At 37.3% G+C, this 20,622-nt stretch overlaps 2 protein-coding genes and 1 long non-coding RNA gene across 4 annotated transcripts in view; 1 reads left to right on the top strand and 2 right to left on the bottom strand.

The window, feature by feature from the left end:
- The window catches only part of xkr4 (XK related 4), a 115,995-nt gene extending 104,748 nt beyond the window's left edge, over positions 1–11,247 (top strand). Inside the window, exon 3 of the mRNA NM_001012258.2 lies at positions 8,089–11,247. Within this exon, the coding sequence (NP_001012258.2) occupies positions 8,089–9,041 (953 nt within the window). The 3' untranslated portion in view covers positions 9,042–11,247. The remainder of the gene's footprint in view (positions 1–8,088) is intronic.
- A 2,550-nt stretch (positions 11,248–13,797) lies between these two features.
- On the bottom strand, positions 13,798–16,630 carry LOC141378261 (uncharacterized). Its single transcript, XR_012392321.1, has 2 exons — positions 15,985–16,630; positions 13,798–15,789 (listed from the first exon to the last, which is right to left on the bottom strand). It is a non-coding gene; the product is annotated as an uncharacterized lncRNA (long non-coding RNA).
- A 310-nt stretch (positions 16,631–16,940) lies between these two features.
- tmem68 (transmembrane protein 68) overlaps positions 16,941–20,622 on the bottom strand; it is a 13,874-nt gene continuing 10,192 nt past the window's right edge. The window contains exon 8 of one of the 2 annotated variants that reach the window (XM_073913516.1): positions 16,941–19,297. In XM_073913516.1, coding sequence (XP_073769617.1) covers positions 19,193–19,297 — 105 coding nt within the window. In that variant the 3' untranslated portion in view covers positions 16,941–19,192. 2 annotated transcript variants of the gene reach the window in all.

Genomic DNA, 20,622 nt, shown 5'->3' with positions numbered 1-20,622 from the left:
CTGAGACCCTTTTTGTCAAGTTACCTCAGAGGAACAAACTCGGAAAACCACATGAACACAAAATACACTTTATTGTATCTTTATTTCTATAGCACTTTTACAATGTAGGTTGTGTCAAAACAGCTTAACGTTCTTAAGTTCTACTAAACTGAAATAGTGTCAGTCCAGTTTTTAGAGTTGAATTCAGTTTAGTTTAGTTAAGCGTGGTTTAAATTCCACTGGATGTCAAAGCACTGAAGAGTAAACTCATCGATGCGCAGCCCCACAAGAAACAACAAAATACAAATTGCAATTACGTAATATATGATGGAAAAATTAGGATTGTTAAGCCACATAAGAATTTTTACAGAAAACATACAATTTTATCCTGTGGCATTTTGTGAGCCAGGATTATTAAATGATCATTTGAATAAATACAAATATAAACACTTAAAAAAATTACACTGGACATTAAATAAATATCCAGAATAATGACCCATTTCCACTGAGTGGTGCGGTAGGGTTCAGTAAACTTTTATGCCTGTTTCCACTGTCAAAAGCTACCAAAAAGTGAACCGTACTGTACCACTTTTCATGTTTTTTAATATTTTGAGTCATAACATGGGTGGGGGGGGGGGGGTAGCTTGCCACAAAAGATCTGGTTTCATTTAAAAATCTGAACTTCCCATTACTACTGTGTATCTAACCTCAAAAGCAGCCTTGCTCCCATATTTTACTTCTGCTATCTTTTGGGCTGTTGTATTTGAATTTGAAGATGGGTAGATGGTAGTGGTCATGTGCCCTCTGAACACGTTTCAAAAAAACGTATCTTTGGTTGAGTTTGTATTATACAATATTTATTCTGATGATTTTGAAATGCTTATATGCATTTATGAGAAATTATTCACAATCTAGAAGGATTACAGTCTGCTAATTGGTGTCTATTTACTGTTGTAAAGACTGTTGCCTTTCCTTCACCCTTGTAGTTGTCTAGTTTTTCTCCACCGAGGACGTGACCACTGCTCAACACTCGTTCTGGGAGTCTCACCATCACACATGCATTCCTTTCACTGATAAGGATTCTGCACGTTTATTTGCTCTTTAGACTAATGAAATAGGCGGCCAGGGTGCACATTCTCTGTAATGAATGCGCAATCTTATGCTATCAATAAATATCTTCAGCATCGATCGTCTGCTTTGTTGGGTGTAGAAGTCCATAATGCATGGCTCATCTGAATACAGATGGCAGAGAAATGGCAAATCTGTCTGTCACGGCCTTTGACGAACGGCCTCGGTGAAATGAAAATAATACGCACCTTTATTTGGACACAAATTAACACGTCTTTGCACATTCATCATTTCACATGAGGACTCATTCAATTATTCATGGCCTTGGTAACCGCGATGCTGTTATCTTAGGAACGTGAGATTCGGCTTTTTTTACTGATGCTTTTGAAAGGAAACAATTGGCACTGAAGCTTTCTGTTATCTGTGTTTGCGCTACAAGATTAAAGAGAAGGACAATAAAAAGGACATTATTCTGAAAGCTGTGCATTGACTTGATTTGATTTGGGTGTGAATATCAATGTGGGAGGTAAAGAAGAGCGAATATTTATTTACACTTGGTTTTTTGTTGTTGTTGTTGTTGTTTTTTTGGAATTAATGGGAGAACTAATAAATTCAAAGGCTGTCTTGGTATCTCAGGAACGCTGTAATGCTGTGGGAATGTCTGTATTAGACTTTTTTTCTGACAAGGCAAAGATGTTACAGCTTTAATAAGTGAGAGCCATATGCTGCCTGCCTTGAACTAGACATGAAAGACAACACAGTATTTTATGACTGTTAAACATTTTAATACATGAGAGAGACACATTTAATAGGGAAACATCGGGCTCAAGTGCGTACAAGTTTTTTCATAACTTAGTTTGATATGGCTGGTTCTCCTTGCGCTATCCTGTGTTTTACCTTTACAATGAAACATGTTTTTATGCTGCATTATGAGGATTGAAAGCACTTATAATTATGCTTTGACAAATATGTCACTGGTCAAAAGTTTCGGGTCTCTTAACAATGCTACATTTATTTGAGCAAAAATAAGCAACAACAAGAAATACTGTTAAATATTATCACAAATTCTACTGTTAAAACAACATTATTACTCTGACCTTGAGTGTCACATTTGACCTTCATTTTAAATGTTGATTTAGAGTTCACTTTCATTCTACAATTCTGAATAAAATTTGTATTTAATTGACAGAAATACCCCAAACTCCCATGCCTTAATGGGCAGATTTATACTTGTTTGTAAAGAGAGGCTAATTTCAGTGACAATGTGTTTAACTTTTTTTTATTTTATTCCATATGTTTGACAAAACAAAAATCATAATTTTGTAATAACATATGTTGTTTTAAATATGTCTTTGTAAACAAAGTATTTTTTTTTTGTAACCCAGGATTATAAAACCCTGTTATTATAGTACTGTTATTGCGATGTTAACCTGCATTGTGGTGCCAGATCTATACAGTGCAAAGCAATGCCTTGTTCAACCAAAAAGTTCAATCAATAGTCAGCCATGTACCTTATATTTACATGCTTTAAACCAGTGTTACCCACACTTTTTCAGCATGCAAGCTAAAATTCATTCATTCATTTTCTTGACGGCTTAGTGCCTTTTTTTAATCCGGGGTCACCACAGCGGAATGAACCGCCAACTTATCCAGCAAGTTTTTTTACGCAGCGTATGCCCTTCCAGCCGCAACCCATCTCTGGGAAAACTTTAAAATGACCAAACACCTAATATAAATTCAAAACATAAATTTTTTTATAAACATATTGAGAATTCTGTATTTGTACAATATATATTAATGTACCTTGCATAACTGTGTGAACCCATATTGTGCAATAGCCCACAAATGTACATATCGTCACCTCGGAATTATAAGGTTCAATCTGCGTTCTAAATTATTTTGAGATATTGAGCTTCAAAGTATTTGCATTCCATAGCAAACAACATATGTGTAACATTTGTTTTTTAAATACAAATCTTAAAATGTAAACAACTTATAAAATAAATACATCCCATAATGTAAATAATTTGTCATTTAATAAGAATGTCAATTACTCAATTTTGACAAAAATGTCAGATAGAACCTTAGAATTCTAAGGTGAGGATATTTTTTGTCATTACCTTTCTCTCAATGGAATCATCCAGGGAAGCATAGTCCAGACAGTAGCTGTTGATAGCCAGCCTTAAGCATACTACCAAATGATCATAAGCTGTTACCCATGTGTCAGAAATGGTCAAATATCAGACTGGCTGCTCTGTATGTCAATCAAGTGACAAATATCAGTGAGGTTGGATGAAAGGCTGACATCTATTTTTTTTATTGCCATGCAATTTACCCATGCTACCTTTGCGATCCACTGGAAGATCGCAATCGACATATTGTGCACCCCTGCTTTAAACAGTCATGGAAACACTGCATTGTACTGAATGTCTGTGGTTTCAACATTTGAGGAAAAAGATATCAAATATTGACCATAAACATGTCAGCTGGAGTAAATAAGTGACCAATTCTTTCTTATTCTTATTCTTATAGTCTGAACAGTACATAAAAAACGAAAATCTTTGTAGCAGACAATGTGCAAGGCTTTTTTTGAAAAGAAAGAAACTTGATGTAAATAGGATGCATGCTGCATTCGTCCAGTAAAAAAAACACTAACACTGCAAATATGGAAATAAGGATGTCAATCCTGGGGTTAGGAATGTAAAGTGTGAAACATCAGAGTATGAATATTTAGCAATAAAAGAAATTGTCCACTCAAAAAAGACAATGTACTCACCATTCGCTCATCCTCATGGTTTCTTTTTGAACACAGAAGTTATTTTGAAGAAAGGTGAAACCCTGTAACCTTTGAGTTCTGTAATCGGGAAAATAAATACTAAGGAAGCCAATGGTTACAAATTTCCAGCTTTCTTCAAAGCTCATAAAGTTTTAAAACAAGTGAATAATGAGTAAATGATGGCAGAATTGTCATTTTTGGGTGAACTTTCCCTCTAATTGTTCAATTGTAAACAGTGTCATATGTTAACCAACATAAATCAAGATCCATTTTACCTGGGGTTTAGAATGACCCATATTTAAGTAGGTAATGTGTGAAAAAAACAAATATATTGAGCCAATGAACCATTCATTGAGTTATGATTTAAGTAACACCTCTTTAGAGTAATAACAATAATCTTCCACTTCAGTAACTTAATGTTGAACATGTTCCACTGTGCGGTGATTCTTTTAGTATGAATGGACTGGACAGTGTGTAATCATTAGGTGCTTCTCCACGGCATGGATAGCACAGTTCAGTTCAGTATAACTCACTTTAAGGGTTTTTTACTGCCTGGTACTTTTTTAATACCTCAGGTGAGGTTTCAAGCAAGCCTTACCATTACCAAAACGTGTCATATACACACTGATAATCAACAATTGGTCCTGAGAGAATCATCACTACGAGTGCCATTGGGTTTGCAACATGAGACACAATATTTAATATTAATATTTAATATATATCCACTGTTGCACTGTTGGTTTGCACGAAAGAAACCATTTTTATACTATGGCAAGAAAAAAAAAACCACTTGCAGTGGCAGCATTGTGGTCAGTAGAAGAAATACAGGCATTCCTATCCTTGTTGGTAGATGAGGTTGTTTGTTGGGATGACCTAGAATGAAACAGTTTGGAAAAGGCAGTATAGACAGCGCAAGTATATAATCCCACCTACTTTATATGGTAATAAACTACAGCAAAAATGCAAACTGAGGTGAGCAAATCTGAACGGAGCTACATCGTGCTGTACCACATAGTGGAAAAGCAGCTTTTGTATTGAGTTTCCCTCACTCCTACGAGACACTGATCACTCCAGCAGCTCAATCTCAGCCAAATCCACAAGAACAGAGTGTGACTACGTGCTTCACACACCTGTACTCACTGCTGCTTGCTTTACTGCACTCAGCCTGATGCAGATGGCTTATAAAGCCTCCCTCATTAAGCACAACCAAGATTTCGGAACACCATGACGGATAATGTCTCACTCAACGGGCCAGTGAATCATAAATGTGGAAAGGTGCTGTTAAGCAGAATTCAGAAGAAGCTGGTTTCCCTGAAGAGGAAATAAAACACAAGTCTCATCAAAATAAGTCACATCTCTTGAGTCACTGTTTATCAGCTTTGATAAGGATATCAGCTTGTAATCCATGTTGTGGTGTGACTCACTAGAAAGGTTCTGAAACATATTCATTACAGGAGCGCCACACATGACAAGCACTGCAGCGTGAGCCATTGACGGACATTTCCATGCGTGAGCTACTCTATTAGCCCACTTCCGAATGTATCCTCCAGAGTCATGAATACATAAAGATGTAGTAACGAGATAAATGCATTTGCATGCATTGGTGAACACATCTTATTCTGCGTTGCAAACCAGTGTCCTTTTTGTATCTGAGAAAGAAGTGCTTCACATGTCAAGCTACATTTACAGCTGGTTAACAGAAAACGCACAGCAGACCTCAAGGGGATTAATAGCACACTGGAAGGATGGTTTCCTGTGGGCACTTTAAGTAATGAACTGCTGGAAAACACTTTTCAAATTCACTAGTTTGTGTAATTTGTCTGATAACAACATTCAGAAGTATGATGCACGGTGCACAAGAGAGCTTTGTAATTGCGGTCTTATTTACATACAGTCAAGAACATTTGCACCTTAATTTTCACAAATTCTCAAGCTACCGTAGCATTTTGTCTCCTAAATACACACAGCTGAATGAGTGAAAAAAGCAAAGACTAGATTGGTTTCATATGTGTTCCATGTGTGTTTCAAATGTGATTTTGCTGGCCGTTAGCTCTCTGCAACTCTCAAATGGTCGCCCACTGAAGCTAAGCAGGGCTGCGCCTGGTCAGTACCTGGATGGGAGACCACATGGGAAAGCTAGGTTGCTGCCGGAAGGGATGTTAGTGAAGCTGAAGTGGAGTTAGTGAGGCTGGTTAGTGGTCTGTGTGGGTCCTAATGCCCCAGTATAGTGAAAGGGACTCTATACTGTTCAGTGAGTGCCATCTTTTAGATGAGACGTTACACCGAGGTCGAGGAGTAGGGGTTAAACCCCAGCATCCAAATTTGCCCCCCTGGCCTTTGTCCATTATAGTCTCCTCACCATCCCCATATCATAATTGGCTTCATCACTCTGTCTCCTTTCCACCAATCAGCTGGTGTGTGGTGTGTGGTCTGGCACAATATGGCTGTCATCACATCATCCAGGTGGATGCTGCACACTGGTGCTGGATAAGGAGATTTCCCCTAATGCAAAGCACTTTGAGTGTCCAGAAAAAAAGCTATAAAAATGCAAGGAATTATTATTATTATTAATTATTTTAACATTTCTTTTTTTAAATCAAACAAAAAGTGCTCTTGGGTTAGCTCAAATAACATGTTGATGCTCTTTGTGCAAGGGATTCATCAAAACAAACAGCAAAAATCAGTTCAAGGCACTCAAAAGATGTGGAAAAAATCTGAAAAAGCCTTCATTCACATGGTTAATGTTTAAAAAAAACATACGAGTTTCAGCAGAGAGCTGCCTTTATCAGGGTAACAGTGATCAGGTGTGTCTGGAGTTTCTTTTAAATGCTACGGTCTCATGACTCATTAGAATATTAAAACCATACTAAAATAATATATTTAACAAGGTCAACTTGACAATCATTATTAATTCAGCATTGATACAGGGAAAAGTTAAGTCAACTTAAACCATTTGAGGAAACTGATTGCAACAAACTCAAATTAACAAGCTAGAAGTTCAACATCTAATCCTAATGAGTTCTGTGAACTTAATCCATTTGAGAACATGAAGCGATTTGAGCACAGTAAAACTCAATAAATAAAGAGAACTCAAACCAACTACTGTAAAACCCAATAAGTTAGAGCAACTCAAACCGTTTGAGGAAACCAATTGCTGCAAACCATTTGAAAAAAAAAACTGATCTATATGAGTTCTGTGAACTTACTTCACTTAAGTTGAAGTAATGAAGTATTTAATTAACTAATTAGCTTCAACACTGAGTTGAAGACTCTTCTCAAATGAGTAGAAATATCTTTCAATAAATTTTGAGTTAACTACACTCAGTTTATTTGATAAAGTTTACTGTTGGGTTTTATACTGTATCAATAAAGAAAGATGATGCATGTTATTTTAACATAACTGCTTGTGCACTTTCATTCATGGTGTCAGTGTGAACCAGAAACCTCTTGGTTACCTATATATTATACTATATCTTTAAAATCTGCAGCTGGGAGGACATCCGCTGCGTAACACATATGCTGTGGCGACTCCGGATTAATAAAGGGACAAAGCCGAAAAGAAAATGAATGAATTAATATCTTTAAAATATCCACTTTAATGTTTAACACAAGAAATACTGGCTTGGAACAAATGCATTTGACAGATTTTGTTTTGTATTAACTATTACTTTCAAACAATTGTAACACTTTAGTTGAATTACCAATTGACCCTTTGTGATGCCACGCCCATCTTCTCACTGTCTGACATGCTTTTAGAATCAGCCATGCTTTCCCCAAGCAATTTGTGCAGTCCCCAGGGGAATGGTGAATAATTGCTGTACAAATAACAGGCTGATTTCAGTTAGTCTGTCTGTTTTGTTTGTAGGTGAAACAGAGGCATAGAATATCTGTGTCATGATTGGCTGCATTGCCTGTCAATCAAACGACTGCGAAGGGTTAATTCCCATTAATAATTACTGGCTTATTATTCAAACATTGGCTGCTTGTTAATACTTTTAAAGTACAAATTCTGCGATATTAGGTATATACAATACCTAAACCTAACTACTACCTTACTAACTATTAATAAGCAGCAAATTACTATTTTATTAAGCTAAAAGCTTTAGTGGTTTATTAATAGGGATAATGAAAATAGTGTGACCCAAAAAAACACACCAGGCGCACATTGAAGTTCTTCACATGCTTACATGTCTAGGGTTGATGGACAGGGATACTTAAGATTGTGACATTCAGCCATAACTCAACTCTTCTCTCCTTTATTTCAGGGATGACAGCGGCTGCTTCTCTGGTGTCCCTGGCCTGGGCTCTAGCCTCCTACCAGAAGGCCCTGCGTGATTCCCGCGATGACAAGAAGCCTGTCAGCTACCTAGCCGTCATCATCCAGTTCTGCTGGCACTTCTTCACCATCGCCGCTCGTGTGGTGACCTTTGCTCTCTTCGCCTCCGTGTTCCAGCTCTACTTCGGCATCTTCATCGTGCTGCACTGGTGCATAATGACCTTCTGGATTGTACACTGCGAGACCGAATTCTGCATCACCAAATGGGAAGAGATCGTCTTTGACATGGTAGTGGGCATCATCTACATCTTCAGCTGGTTCAATGTGAAGGAAGGACGCACCCGATGCCGTCTCTTCATCTACTACTTCATGATCCTGTTGGAAAACACGGCTTTGAGTGCTCTTTGGTACCTGTATCGCTCACCACCCAGCACGGATGCCTTCGCCGTGCCTGCCCTGTGCGTCATCTTCTCCAGCTTCTTTACTGGCATCGTCTTCATGCTCATGTATTATGCTTTCTTCCATCCTAACGGCCCTCGTTTTGGTCGCTCAGCCAGTTTGGTCCAGCTTGAGGACCCGACTGCTACCTTCACGCTACCCCCTGAAGGTGCCACCAACTCCCTGCGCTCTAACCGCGGAGGAACATTAGCCAGGGACGCTGACCGTGAGGCCAAGTACAGTGAGCGGGACGGCTGCGTGCCCGTCTTTCAGGTGCGTCCCACCGCACCATCCACTCCGTCGTCCCGTGCCCCACGCCTGGAGGAGACAGTCATCAAAATAGACTTGTGCAGGAACCGCTATCCTGCCTGGGAGAGGCATGTGCTTGACAGGAGTATACGTAAAGCCATCTTGGCCATCGACTCGTCTCCAACCCCGCCGCGTCTTCAGTATAAAGACGACACGCTGGTTCAAGAGCGCCTGGAGTACGAGACCACATTGTAGCCTGCGCTGTGGAAACACACGAACATGAACACATTACTGTCCACTTGAATAAACAGCAGGACTGTGGCAATAACGTTCCTAGCGTACATAGCATCTAAGCCATGATGTTGATTGTCATGGACAAGCGAATATAGGCACAACGTGTTTGTGGACAGATGAAATAATCGATCTTTTTTATGCCGTTCTCTCGTTGCATTTTATTTTTTATTACTTCTGTCTTATCAGGGATTATCTGGGTTTCTACAAGTCATTGCACTGGCTGAAATAGACCATAATTAACCCCTCAGTCCTCCTCGGTGTTGTACAGACCTCTATTCCCAGAGTCGTTCGACCATGGGCTGATGTCTCCAAACTGCGAGTGGACATCCGGAAGACTTCATAGTTTATCTCTTGCTGTTACTGCAAAACAAAGGCCTTTACCTTTGAAACCAAGCATCCAATGCACACAAGTGACATTCAAACCAACCGACTACCCAATACACTGGAGAAACAGTGGTCCAAATAACACATTGATGGTACACGCATTCAAAAACATTGCTGATTAGACTCGAGATGTCCTTGTTTAGGGTGCTGTAACCTATTAGTAGTGTTTCATCAGCAATTCTGTACCAGTGCCAAATGCTCCTCTCAAAACTGATTCCATGGTGAACTGTGGCTTAGCCACGAACTGTATATATAAACAGGGCAGCATTTCAACCATCTACTTGAATACTGTACAAAGAACAACAACAAAAAAAAGACAAGAAACGAAAGTATGTCAATCATCACAAGAGTCCAGACCACTTGGGATGACTAAACGGGGAGATCACACGCTGGTTTTCTTCTTCGGGAGAACACAATAGGCCAAGAAAGCACTTCCTGGCAGCTCCCTTTGACGGTCCGGCCTCATTCACCTCACCTCTGTGGGCTGACAAGGATCCGTTTGGTTCACGGCAAAGTGGACCACCACAATTCACAGTGTCCGCCAAACTGTACTTGACAGAACCTGGATGCGCTTCATCTTTTAGGTTAAAGATACAGTGTTCCTCTAGGCTGGGTCAGGTTTTGGCGTGGTCTGTATTGTTTATGCGCACATTTAAACGATAAAACATTCACCTTGCGTCGCAACATGGCCGGAAAGCAGTCGAAATGTACTGTTCCAAACTCTGCAGTGCAAGCAAGACTCGATTGCCAACTCGCGGTGTACAAATCCAAGTGTCAAGGAGACGTAGTTTGCGAATGACTCTCTGAATGACACCGCAGGCCCTATCACTCAACCAATTACATCTGCCTAAAAGAACACTGTATCTTTCAGTCTGCCAAAAGCATCCTTTATATATGAAAGTGTTGGAGTTTTAAACTTTCCGTTCAGTTGCAAGTGCTTCTTTGTGTCTTTATGTCGAATATCCAAAGGCATTTATGGAGACACGGAGATGAGGGCAGAGAAATGAAAAAAGAAACAAGCACAACACTGGTCAAGGGAAGAAGTCTCAGCACAATGATGGATTACTTGGGTTGTTGAGAAAAGCGACAGAATCTAGATGTGCCTATGGTGGATGGTTTTGCGATTTTCGAAAGTGTGGGATAAAATGTTGTTTTACGTGTTTATCATTTTTTATACTCCATTTTCTTTTGGTTTTTCGGTGGATTTACAATGTGTCTTACAAATTAGTTTCTTTAATGGTGCAGATTCATTTGCATAATCGCATTTGTAACATACTCCCATCAGTGGCGAATGAACTGAAAGCGTAGTTGTTTTAGACCGCGGTGATCTGCAACGCTTGCAGACGAACTTCTTAATTGTGTTGCAAATAAATAAAAAAAGAGAATTAAAAAAAAAAGATTAAGATGAGATTGTATGAATCTATAACAAGTACCACAGTGAACGTAGACCTGTATATTTTAGCTATTTTGCTACTTTCCTATCGTCAGCATTTTTTCCCCAATGTGTCTTAAGCTTTCATTTCTCTGTTTGATGAATGATGTTGATACTTTGTCTCTTGGCAAAATTTCCAACAGCCCCTCTAAAAGAGTCCCCTGTAGTCAGAGCACAAAAACACTTGTGTTAGCACAATAATTAGACCATTTTCAATTCTAAATTGCTGCACCACCTGCACAATGCCATTTTTGAAGAAAGATGAGTGGTATATTGCACACTTCTCTAATGTTGCGTGTCTATAATTTTCCAAAGTGTCCCACATTTTTTTAGCTTTGCATTATACCTTTGATATATATATATATATATATATATATATATATATATATATATATATATATATATATATATATATATATATATATATATATATATATATATTTATTCAGTGATAACCTAAGCACATTGCATACTGCGTTTTGACTCATTTCATTAAGAGGAATATCCTAAAGGCGACTGTCAGTGGAGTTTGGTAGTTTGGTGACATTCATCTTTAGCCAGCCATTTTTCAGATGTGAGGCCTCAGTCATTTTTTATTTAAAAAAGAAATATGACATGAATTTTAAACACTTTGATGCAGGGCATTTGGAGCGAATCGAGATCTTTCCCCAAAAGGACCAACGGTTGGAGAATGTTATAATTGCAAGATTATAGAAATGACTGAAACAGCAGTGACAGATCTTTTCTTACGAAACTGTGACGTCCATCAGTGTACCCAATAAGCAAAGAGGGAGTAAAAGTAGAAATGTGAGACTTGGTTCTATGCATTGCTTGTTGACTGAAAATAATAATCGTCCATCATTTTCACTCTAAGTTTATATTAAAATTTGCAATATTACAAAAATGCTATTAAATTTGATAAATTCAATGAATGAATGAAATATGAGCTATAACATTAACATATGTATACACACATAGCATAGCATAAAAAAAACAACCAAAAAAAAAAAATAGGGGATAAAAAATTTAATGTCGACTTGAATCTGGCAGGGAACACCAAGAACTGAAAGCTATTCATGTAGAAAGCTATTATACTACAAACGCCATGTTTAAAGTATCGTTATTATTTATAACTATGGTATTTGTAGTAAAACTGATTATACAAATTGTTATCAATGCGCCAAAATACGACTATATGGTTCCCAGCAGGCACACAAAATTATAAGACGTTAATATTAGGTTAGATTTAGGTTGTGACATCAGGTGACCAAAATTCAATGTCTAGCCAGAGTCTTGGGACGTTTTTTTGACATCCAATAATGATGTCAAATGATTTTAGGTTGTGTTGGAAAGTGACCAAAATCCAACATCGAGCCAATATCTTAAACCAACGTCATATTGACGTCAAATGCTGACATTTAATCATCTGGTATTGCAACCAAAATCTGATAGACGTCATTGTAGTAACCTCCACACAACATCAAGCCGTAACATCATTAGATGTTGGTTGATTTTAGGTTACAAGTTGGACATTGACGTCAACCCGATTTTCATTTCCAAGCAAAATGCAACATCCCCACAGCATTAGGGTCCAACCTCAATCTGACATCATGTTGACATACTGTGCCTGCTGGGTTATTTTTTGTTAGGTACATTGGCGATAACATTTAAGCTAATCATAATTTTTCAGCTAACTTTGTTTTGCACTTCCAGCTTTATTTTTATATTTGGGTTTTGTCAACAAACCCTCAGATATCATAGTCAACCATTCCTTCACACTGGTTAGACTTTAATTCATACCTGTAACCTACCTCAAAGCAGTACTTTAAACAGACCATCTCAGCTCTAGCTGTTGTCGTGTCCGAAGCGAAGGACTTTTTTGGGATGGAGTTGAAGGCGGTTCTGTTTATTACCGGTGCATCAGTAAAGCCGAACTCAACAGCAGGACTTATTTTACAACTCTTCACAGCAGGAGAATATTCAATTCATGCAAGCTGATTCTGTTTTATTTGCCTTAAACGACGCTCGCCTTTTCGTGGATTCATTATTCGTAAGTGACTTTCTTTTAGTTTCTTTTAGTCATGCTAGTATGATTATAGATCGACATGTTTACTGTGCTTATACTGCAAGCGGACAAAAACGTAAAGCGGACTGAATGAATAAATTTGCTTATGCAGACAAACAATCAAAATGACGACTTAAATTGTCACGGGCCGTACTGTTACACGATAGCGAATTGTGAAACGAATGACTCGGAGAGCGGGAATGAACAATGGCGCTTGTTTCACAAAACTTTTTTGTTGACTAAACAAATCAACGATTCTCCCTCACCTTTAGACATAGACGCGTAGATAAACTAGAATGCCATAGATGGAGGGGGAAACAAAAAAAAAAGCATTTAGATAAATGATAATCGGTGGTTATTTATAAAGCACGGTATTAGTACAAGCACAGTAATTGAATGAGTGAGTTGGTGGTGTTCAGTTGAGAAATGTTGTACAGACTTTACTGGTATTTCAGTTCTACTTACAACGGAAGATCCATAGTGACTTGCAAAAGGCTATTTAACTGTAAATAAATGTATGCAAATGTACATGTTGTAAAAGAACATTCCTCTATGAGTCCTGATCGTGAAGGGTGTCTATTGACTAGAGATTGGCAGTTACATATTACATAATACTGATAAAACTAGTGTGGTGTATGTGATGTAATAAATGACATAAAAAAGCAACAAAAAAAAAAAAAAAACTGTTTATTATTGGTCTCTTAAGTAAGTTGTATTGTGTGATGAAAGTCTGAAGTGCGTAAAATGCATCAAATCTGTTATCTGATTTTATTGTAAATTGAAGAGTTGACAACAAAAAGAACGTTACATTTTTGTACATATTGGATTTTTGTAAATTTTTATTTGATTCTAATGCAACACAAAGTACCAAATTCATTTAATAAAGTACACTGTGGTCATTTTATTAGACTTCTTTGCAAACTTCTTTCAGATCGGAGGGTATTGTGTGAATAATGAGGTCCGTTTCGGATTTTCAGAATGTCAGTCTATTTTAAGATTGGAAGAAATGAGCAGTGATGAGCAGTGAGCGGTGCTTTTTTTCCCCCTGTAGACATTTTCTTATAAACGCAAGGCTTTTGATGATTAGTTTTAAGGCTTGGCAATTGTAATTAATTGAACATTTTAACTTGATTACGATTAATGAATGATTGTATTTTATTTTTTGCCCTCACAGTTCACTGACAAGTGTTGTACAGTAAATATGTTCACATATTACAAGTGACAGAGTTTTGAATGAAGGGTGCATTACTTGATTTTAAAATAACTGAAGAAAACACACACACTATCTACTATCCATGATTATTTATCAACCATCAGTGTTATCAACCAAAATTAAAGCACACATTATTTACAAATTATATTACACACTCTATTTAAGCGGTAACACTTTACAATAAGGTTCATTAGTTAATGCATTTACTAACATGAACTAATCATGAACAACACATGTACAGCATTTATTAATCATAATTGAACATTTACTAATGCATTATTAACATTCAAGTCCATGCTTGTTAACATTAGTTAATGCACCATGAGTTAACATGAACTAACAATGAACAACTGTATTTTCATTAACTAACGTTTGTTAACATGAACAAATACTGTAGTAAATGTATTGTTCATTGTTTGTTCATGCGTTAATTAACATTAACTAATGAACCTTATTGTAAAGTGTGACCATTTAAGCAACACACACACACACACACACACACACACTCCAGTTTTTTTCACCACACTTTGTTTTTTTTTTAACCCTCCCCTTGTTGTCTAGTTCTCCCTGTCTGCCGCCTGCCTTTCGACCTCTCTCCTGTTATTTCGACCATTGCTTTCCTGAACATCCTCAAACCTGCATGTGGACTCGAACTCAGTTGTCAGCGTCACATCCCGGGTTACAGCATACGTAATATTTTTAAATATTACTATAAATTTTCATTGATCTGGTCATTTGTCAAAACACACGATGGCTCAGTGGTTAGCACTGTCACCTCACATCAAGAAGGTCGCTGGTTCGAGTCCCAGCTGGGTCAGTAGGTATGTTCTGTGAGGAGTTTGCATGTTTGTTTACACTTTATTGTCCCCAGTGGGTAAATGTGGCTTAGACTCTAGGCCCACATTTGCATACACAACAAAAAACAGACATCAAAAACACAAATCAACTCAAACATTCGATCAACAACAAAAATATTACATCAAAATAAAATTGATGTTGGTAAAAAGAAAAAAATTCTTAAAACAATGCACACGGGCAACCTGTATAGTCAGCCAGAAGGCAGTAACTCGTACTCACAAAATGAACTGTGTGAGGAGCTAATACCTTTGTCATGAACTGATTGCTCATAGAGAGATTCTAAGGTTAGGCATTCCCTTTTCCCTATGATTCTCATGGCTGTCTTCACCAGCCCTTCAGCTTAGCTTTAGATTGAATTGTAATGCTTCCATACCACACAGTAAATCCAAAGCGCATAATGCTTCCAATAACAGCTTTGTAAAATATAAAGAGAACTTTTTGCTGTACCCCAAAATCTTTAAAACTCTTTAAAAATATATATATATAATCACTGCTGCACGCGAAAACAAATACTGGTTATATGTGGACCCAAGGACAGCAAGCTATCAATGTGAACACCCAGATGTTCTCCTTGTGTTGGTGTCCAAAGACATGCAGTACAGGTGAACTGGGTAAGCTAAATTATCCTGTAGTGCATGAGTGTGTATGGATGTTTCCCAGTACTTGGTGGCAGCTGGAAGGGCATCCGCTGTGTAAAACATATGCTGGATAAGTTGGCGGTTCATTCCGCTGTGGTGACCCCAGATGAGTAAAGGGTCTAAGCCAGTGGTGGCCAACCCTGTTTCTGGAGAGCCACCTTCCTGCAGATTTCAGTTGCTACCCATATCAAACACACCTGAACCAATTAATTAGGACCTGAACACCACGTGATAATTACAGGCAGGTGTGTTTGATATGGGTTGCAACTGAAATCTGCAGGAAGGTGGCTCTCCAGGAACAGGGTTGGCCACACCTGGTCTAAGCCATAAGGAAAATGAATGACCAATTTGAGTCATGCAATTGTGCAAATATAGTTTAAAGTGTAAAATTATAGTGTTTTTACAGTTGTTAAAAAAAGGATGTAAATAATGACGTAAAAATAACCACCCTGTAACGTTCTATAAATCAAATTTTACAGTTATTTTTAAGTTATTTGTAAAATTATCAACCTACAGAATAGAAATACAAAAATAACTTCAAATGAATCACAAGGTAACATTCTGAATAGCGTACAGTATGTTTAGGGTATTTTAAAATACACACCCTGCAATGTTCTGGGAATGTTATTCTATGGTTTAAAAAAATAAAACCAAAGTTTTTTTTAACTAAAAACAGGGTATGTTACATGTTTTGCTGGGTTATTCACCTTATTCTCCGCCGACGAGCTGGCGCTGCCATTTGAATCTTTTTGGCTTGAGACTTCCTGTCTCATTCACTTCCATTCATTTTTTGACTTTAAAAACTGCTCATTACGCTGCTTGATGTTGCAATTTGATATTTTCTTATTATATTATTCTACGTGGTCTGTATAGTCATGCAAACATTTGTTTGTTGAGCAAGTAGTTTGACCGCTTTCTGCCGTTTATTATTCCTAGTCATTTCTCCCATAGGCGACTGAATCGGAAGTTCTAAGAAGACATTCGCGAAAACAGGCGCACTTCTGCATTTTCGAATAAGGTCAATAAAAAAAGAACAAATAATAAATAATAATATTTTATTTTCTTTCAAGTGATTTTGGAAGGGGGATTGGGTTACAATGGACAGAGAGCTGCTGTAAGTCTGTAGCAAACAGATTTATAAATATCAACACTGTTTCATTTTTCCTTTCATTCACCAAACACCGAGATCACAGCAAAGGTTGACGTTTTATCTGTCACACATGTGATATTTTCTCTACAAGTGTGTTAAAACTCCACTACCAACACCGAATCCATAGGAATACGAAGTTTATTGTCAATCATAAAATTTCTGTTATGAAAAAAATTACACATTTACAGCCATTTATTTCCACGCTGATCAGACAGATTCAATAACAGCCTTTTTATGTTGCGTGTAATGAACTAGTAAATCCACACATTTCAGGAATGTTACAAACTCTTCATGAATGTTAAAAGACTTGTAATGTTTCATGCCTGCGCCAAATCACTATCAGTTGCATACTCCTGGTTTATCACCAGAATGTTATAATAAACTCTCAGAATTGGATTAATCAATATCAACTGACAGATGGTTCAACAACAACATGAACATTTGAAGAGCTCAGATGCAAAAACCTCTAAATGCCTTTTGAAATTTCCTTCGAAAATGAACATCTTTCTTAACCTCCTGTTCATGTTCAATTATTTCACTTTACAGACGATGAAAACACCCTATTCATCAAGAGCCTGGCCAAACTGCTCATTTTACAAGAAACGTTTAGATGGCATTTAGAGGTTTTTGCATCTGAATTCTTCTTTTGCTGTTAATTTACTCACCCTGAGGACATCCAACATGCAGGTGAAGTTTTTCTTCAGTAAAACATTAAAGGTTGATTTTAGCTCATACTGGAGACACACATCAGGATCCATTATTATTCATAGTGTGTGTGCTTGTTTATGTGGTTTATGGGGACATAAAATTGTATAATGACATGGGTATGGCCTAGTTGTACTCTATTAAGGTGATTTATGAGGACATTATTAAAAATGCGTAATTTTATATAACAAGGTCTGTTGATATTCAAAATTTAGATTTTTTTTGTTTAAAAGCATTGTGTTTAGAATTAAGAGTAGAGTAAAGCTGTGTTTCTCTACCACTTTCCCGGGGGACCACCGACACTGCGTGTTTTTAATGTCTCCTTTGTCTGTCACACACATTAAAGGTCTTTCAGTCTCTGCTAATAAACTGATGATCTGAATCAGGTGTGTTTGGTTAAGGACACATGGAAAATGTGCAGAGCTGGTGGTCCTCCATGTACGTTGTTGAGAAACACTGCGGTAAAGCCATATAATAAATGTTTTTTTACAGTAGAAAATACTATGCCTTTATGGAGAGTCCTCGTCTAACATATATACAAGTGTTTGTGTGTGTGTAAAGTGTGGGTTGACTGTTGAATTTTATGAATCACTACACTGCAGAAAATGCTTTTCTTACTTAGATTTTGTCTCGTTTCTAATCCAAATATCAAAAAAATTCTTAAATCAAGAGGAATTTTCAAGACAAGCAAAACATATTGTCTTGTTTTCAGAATTAATTTGCCAAAATTTTGTGATTTTCTCCTAAGAACAAGCTAAATAATCTGCTAATGGGGCAAGCAAAATAATCTTATGTCAAAAGTAAAAACAAGATTATTTTGCTTACTCCACTCGCAGATTATTTTGCTTGTTTTAAGGAAAAAACTATTGCCACATTATTTCTAAAAACAAGAGAATAAGTTTTGCTTGCCTAGAAAATGCTTCTTGATATAAGATTTTTTTTATATATTTGGACTAGAAACAAGACAAAAAATCGAATTAAGAAAAGCATTTTTTGCAGTGTAATTACCACAGTTTTAGCCCCAAAACAAACAAACAATCAAATGTTCTACTGAAGAAAAAAAATCCACCTAACATCAAACATTTGATATTTTTAGTTTAAACTATTTCTTTATATAGACAGCAGTTCACGTCTGACAGCTAATACAGAGATATATTAGACTAAAACCTGTCATTACAACATCAAACAAACAAACAAGCATGTATCTGTCATTGTTATTATTGACTGTGCTCACAAAAATTCACAGTAAGCATAAGTTTAAAAGAATTCCTTCAGATGAGAAAGTAATATCAATGTTTAGGAGAGGATGCAACTTTTTTCTAAAAAAGAAAAAAGAAAACAACACTAAACAAAGGCTTTGCGGACTAATTTGGCAGTGGTCCTTTGAATAAAATCAAAGTGTGCAAATAAATTGTTGATTCCAACTTAAAACAACACACACAGACAGACACATACACACACACCCTTCAACATGCACAACACTATATCCGACGTTAAAGACACGCACCTTTTATCTCCATATGCAACACTGCAGTATGTGCTGATATGTCCATTTTAGTATCAGTAACGTAGTTGCATGGTATAAGGATATTATAAAGTCTTCAGTATTCATTTGAAGTATGCTTGACGCATATTTATTGACTTGAGTCTGAGAGAAGGCAGGTGTGCTAATCTTCTTTATGTTCCCTTTGGAATCGCTCCAAAAGAGCGCGCAGGATGTTTCCAGGTATCTTCTGGTGTTTGTCGATAAGTGCTTGAACCGCTTGTTGCACCTGAACAGATGGGTTGGATTGAAAAAATGAGTGATCTTTATGAAGTCACTAGTAAGACAAATCTTCAAATCGCTCGACCCGAGGTGTGAACTGAATGTGTGATGTCTCTACTGTACTTTATAGCTGAATTTGCAGACAGCTTGGCTAACGACAGAACCATGGTTTTAATCATTCATTAGAAAGGCAATGCAATGATCATTTATTCAAATCTGTCATAGGGACTTTTTAGCAATGGCTTAATCTCGAGCTTGAATCTGTAACCAAGAATAAACATTTAAGGAATAAATTCTATATAAATACACACACCGGCCACTTTATTAGGTACACCTGTCCAACTGCTTGCTATTTTTCTAATCAGCCAATCACATGGCAGCAACTCAATGCATTTAGGCATGTAGCTATGGTCAAGATCATCTTCTGCAGTATAAACCGAGCATCAGAATGAGGAACAAAGGTGATTTAAGTGACTTTGAACGTGGCATGGTTGTTGGTGTCAGACAGGCTGGTCTGAGCATTCCAGAAACTGCTGATCTACTGGGATTTTCATGCACAACCATCTCTGGGGTTTACAGAGAATGGTCCAAAATAGAGAAAATATCCAGTGAGCGGCAGTTCTGTGGACGCAAATGCCTTGTTGATGCCAGAGGTTAGAGGAGAATGGCCAGACGAGTTCCAGCTGATAGAAAGGTAACGGTAACTCAAATAGTCACTCGCTACAACCGATGTATGCAGAAGAGCATCTCTGAATGCACAACAAGTGGAACCTTGAGGCGGATGGGCCACACCGGGTTCCACTCCTGTCAGCTAAGAACAGAAAACTGAGGCTACAATTAACACAGGGTCACCAAAATTATGGACAATATAAGATTGGAAAAACGCTGCCTGGTCTGATGAGTCTCAATTTTTGCTGCAACATTCTGACAGGGTCAGAATTTGGCATCAATAATATAAAAGCATCCTAGAGGATCGATCCAACCCGGTACTACTAAGGTGTACATAATGAAGTGGCTGGTGAATGAGTACATTTTAGTCGCATCTTTTTTGTAACGGCTGTATCGCCAGCTTGAATCTATCATAGAATTATTCAAGGTAAACATTGTAGGTATTGTATATAATTTGTAAATTATAAATAAATAATAAATAAATAGCTTTTTTTTATTAAGTATTTATATTACCATTTTAATTTTAGAGTTGGTACTTTGCTCAAGATAAGGTCTAGAACATATTGAGTTTTTTTCTTTTAAAAGAAAGAATGTTTTTATGAAATGAAGTGGTCAAAATTGACAGTAGGCATTTTCAGCAATATAAAAGACAGATTTTTGAAC

Source organism: Danio rerio, chromosome 2, assembly GCF_049306965.1.
Source record: "Danio rerio strain Tuebingen ecotype United States chromosome 2, GRCz12tu, whole genome shotgun sequence".
NCBI lineage: Eukaryota > Metazoa > Chordata > Actinopteri > Cypriniformes > Danionidae > Danio > Danio rerio.
This window is presented reverse-complemented; position numbering and strand designations above follow the sequence as displayed.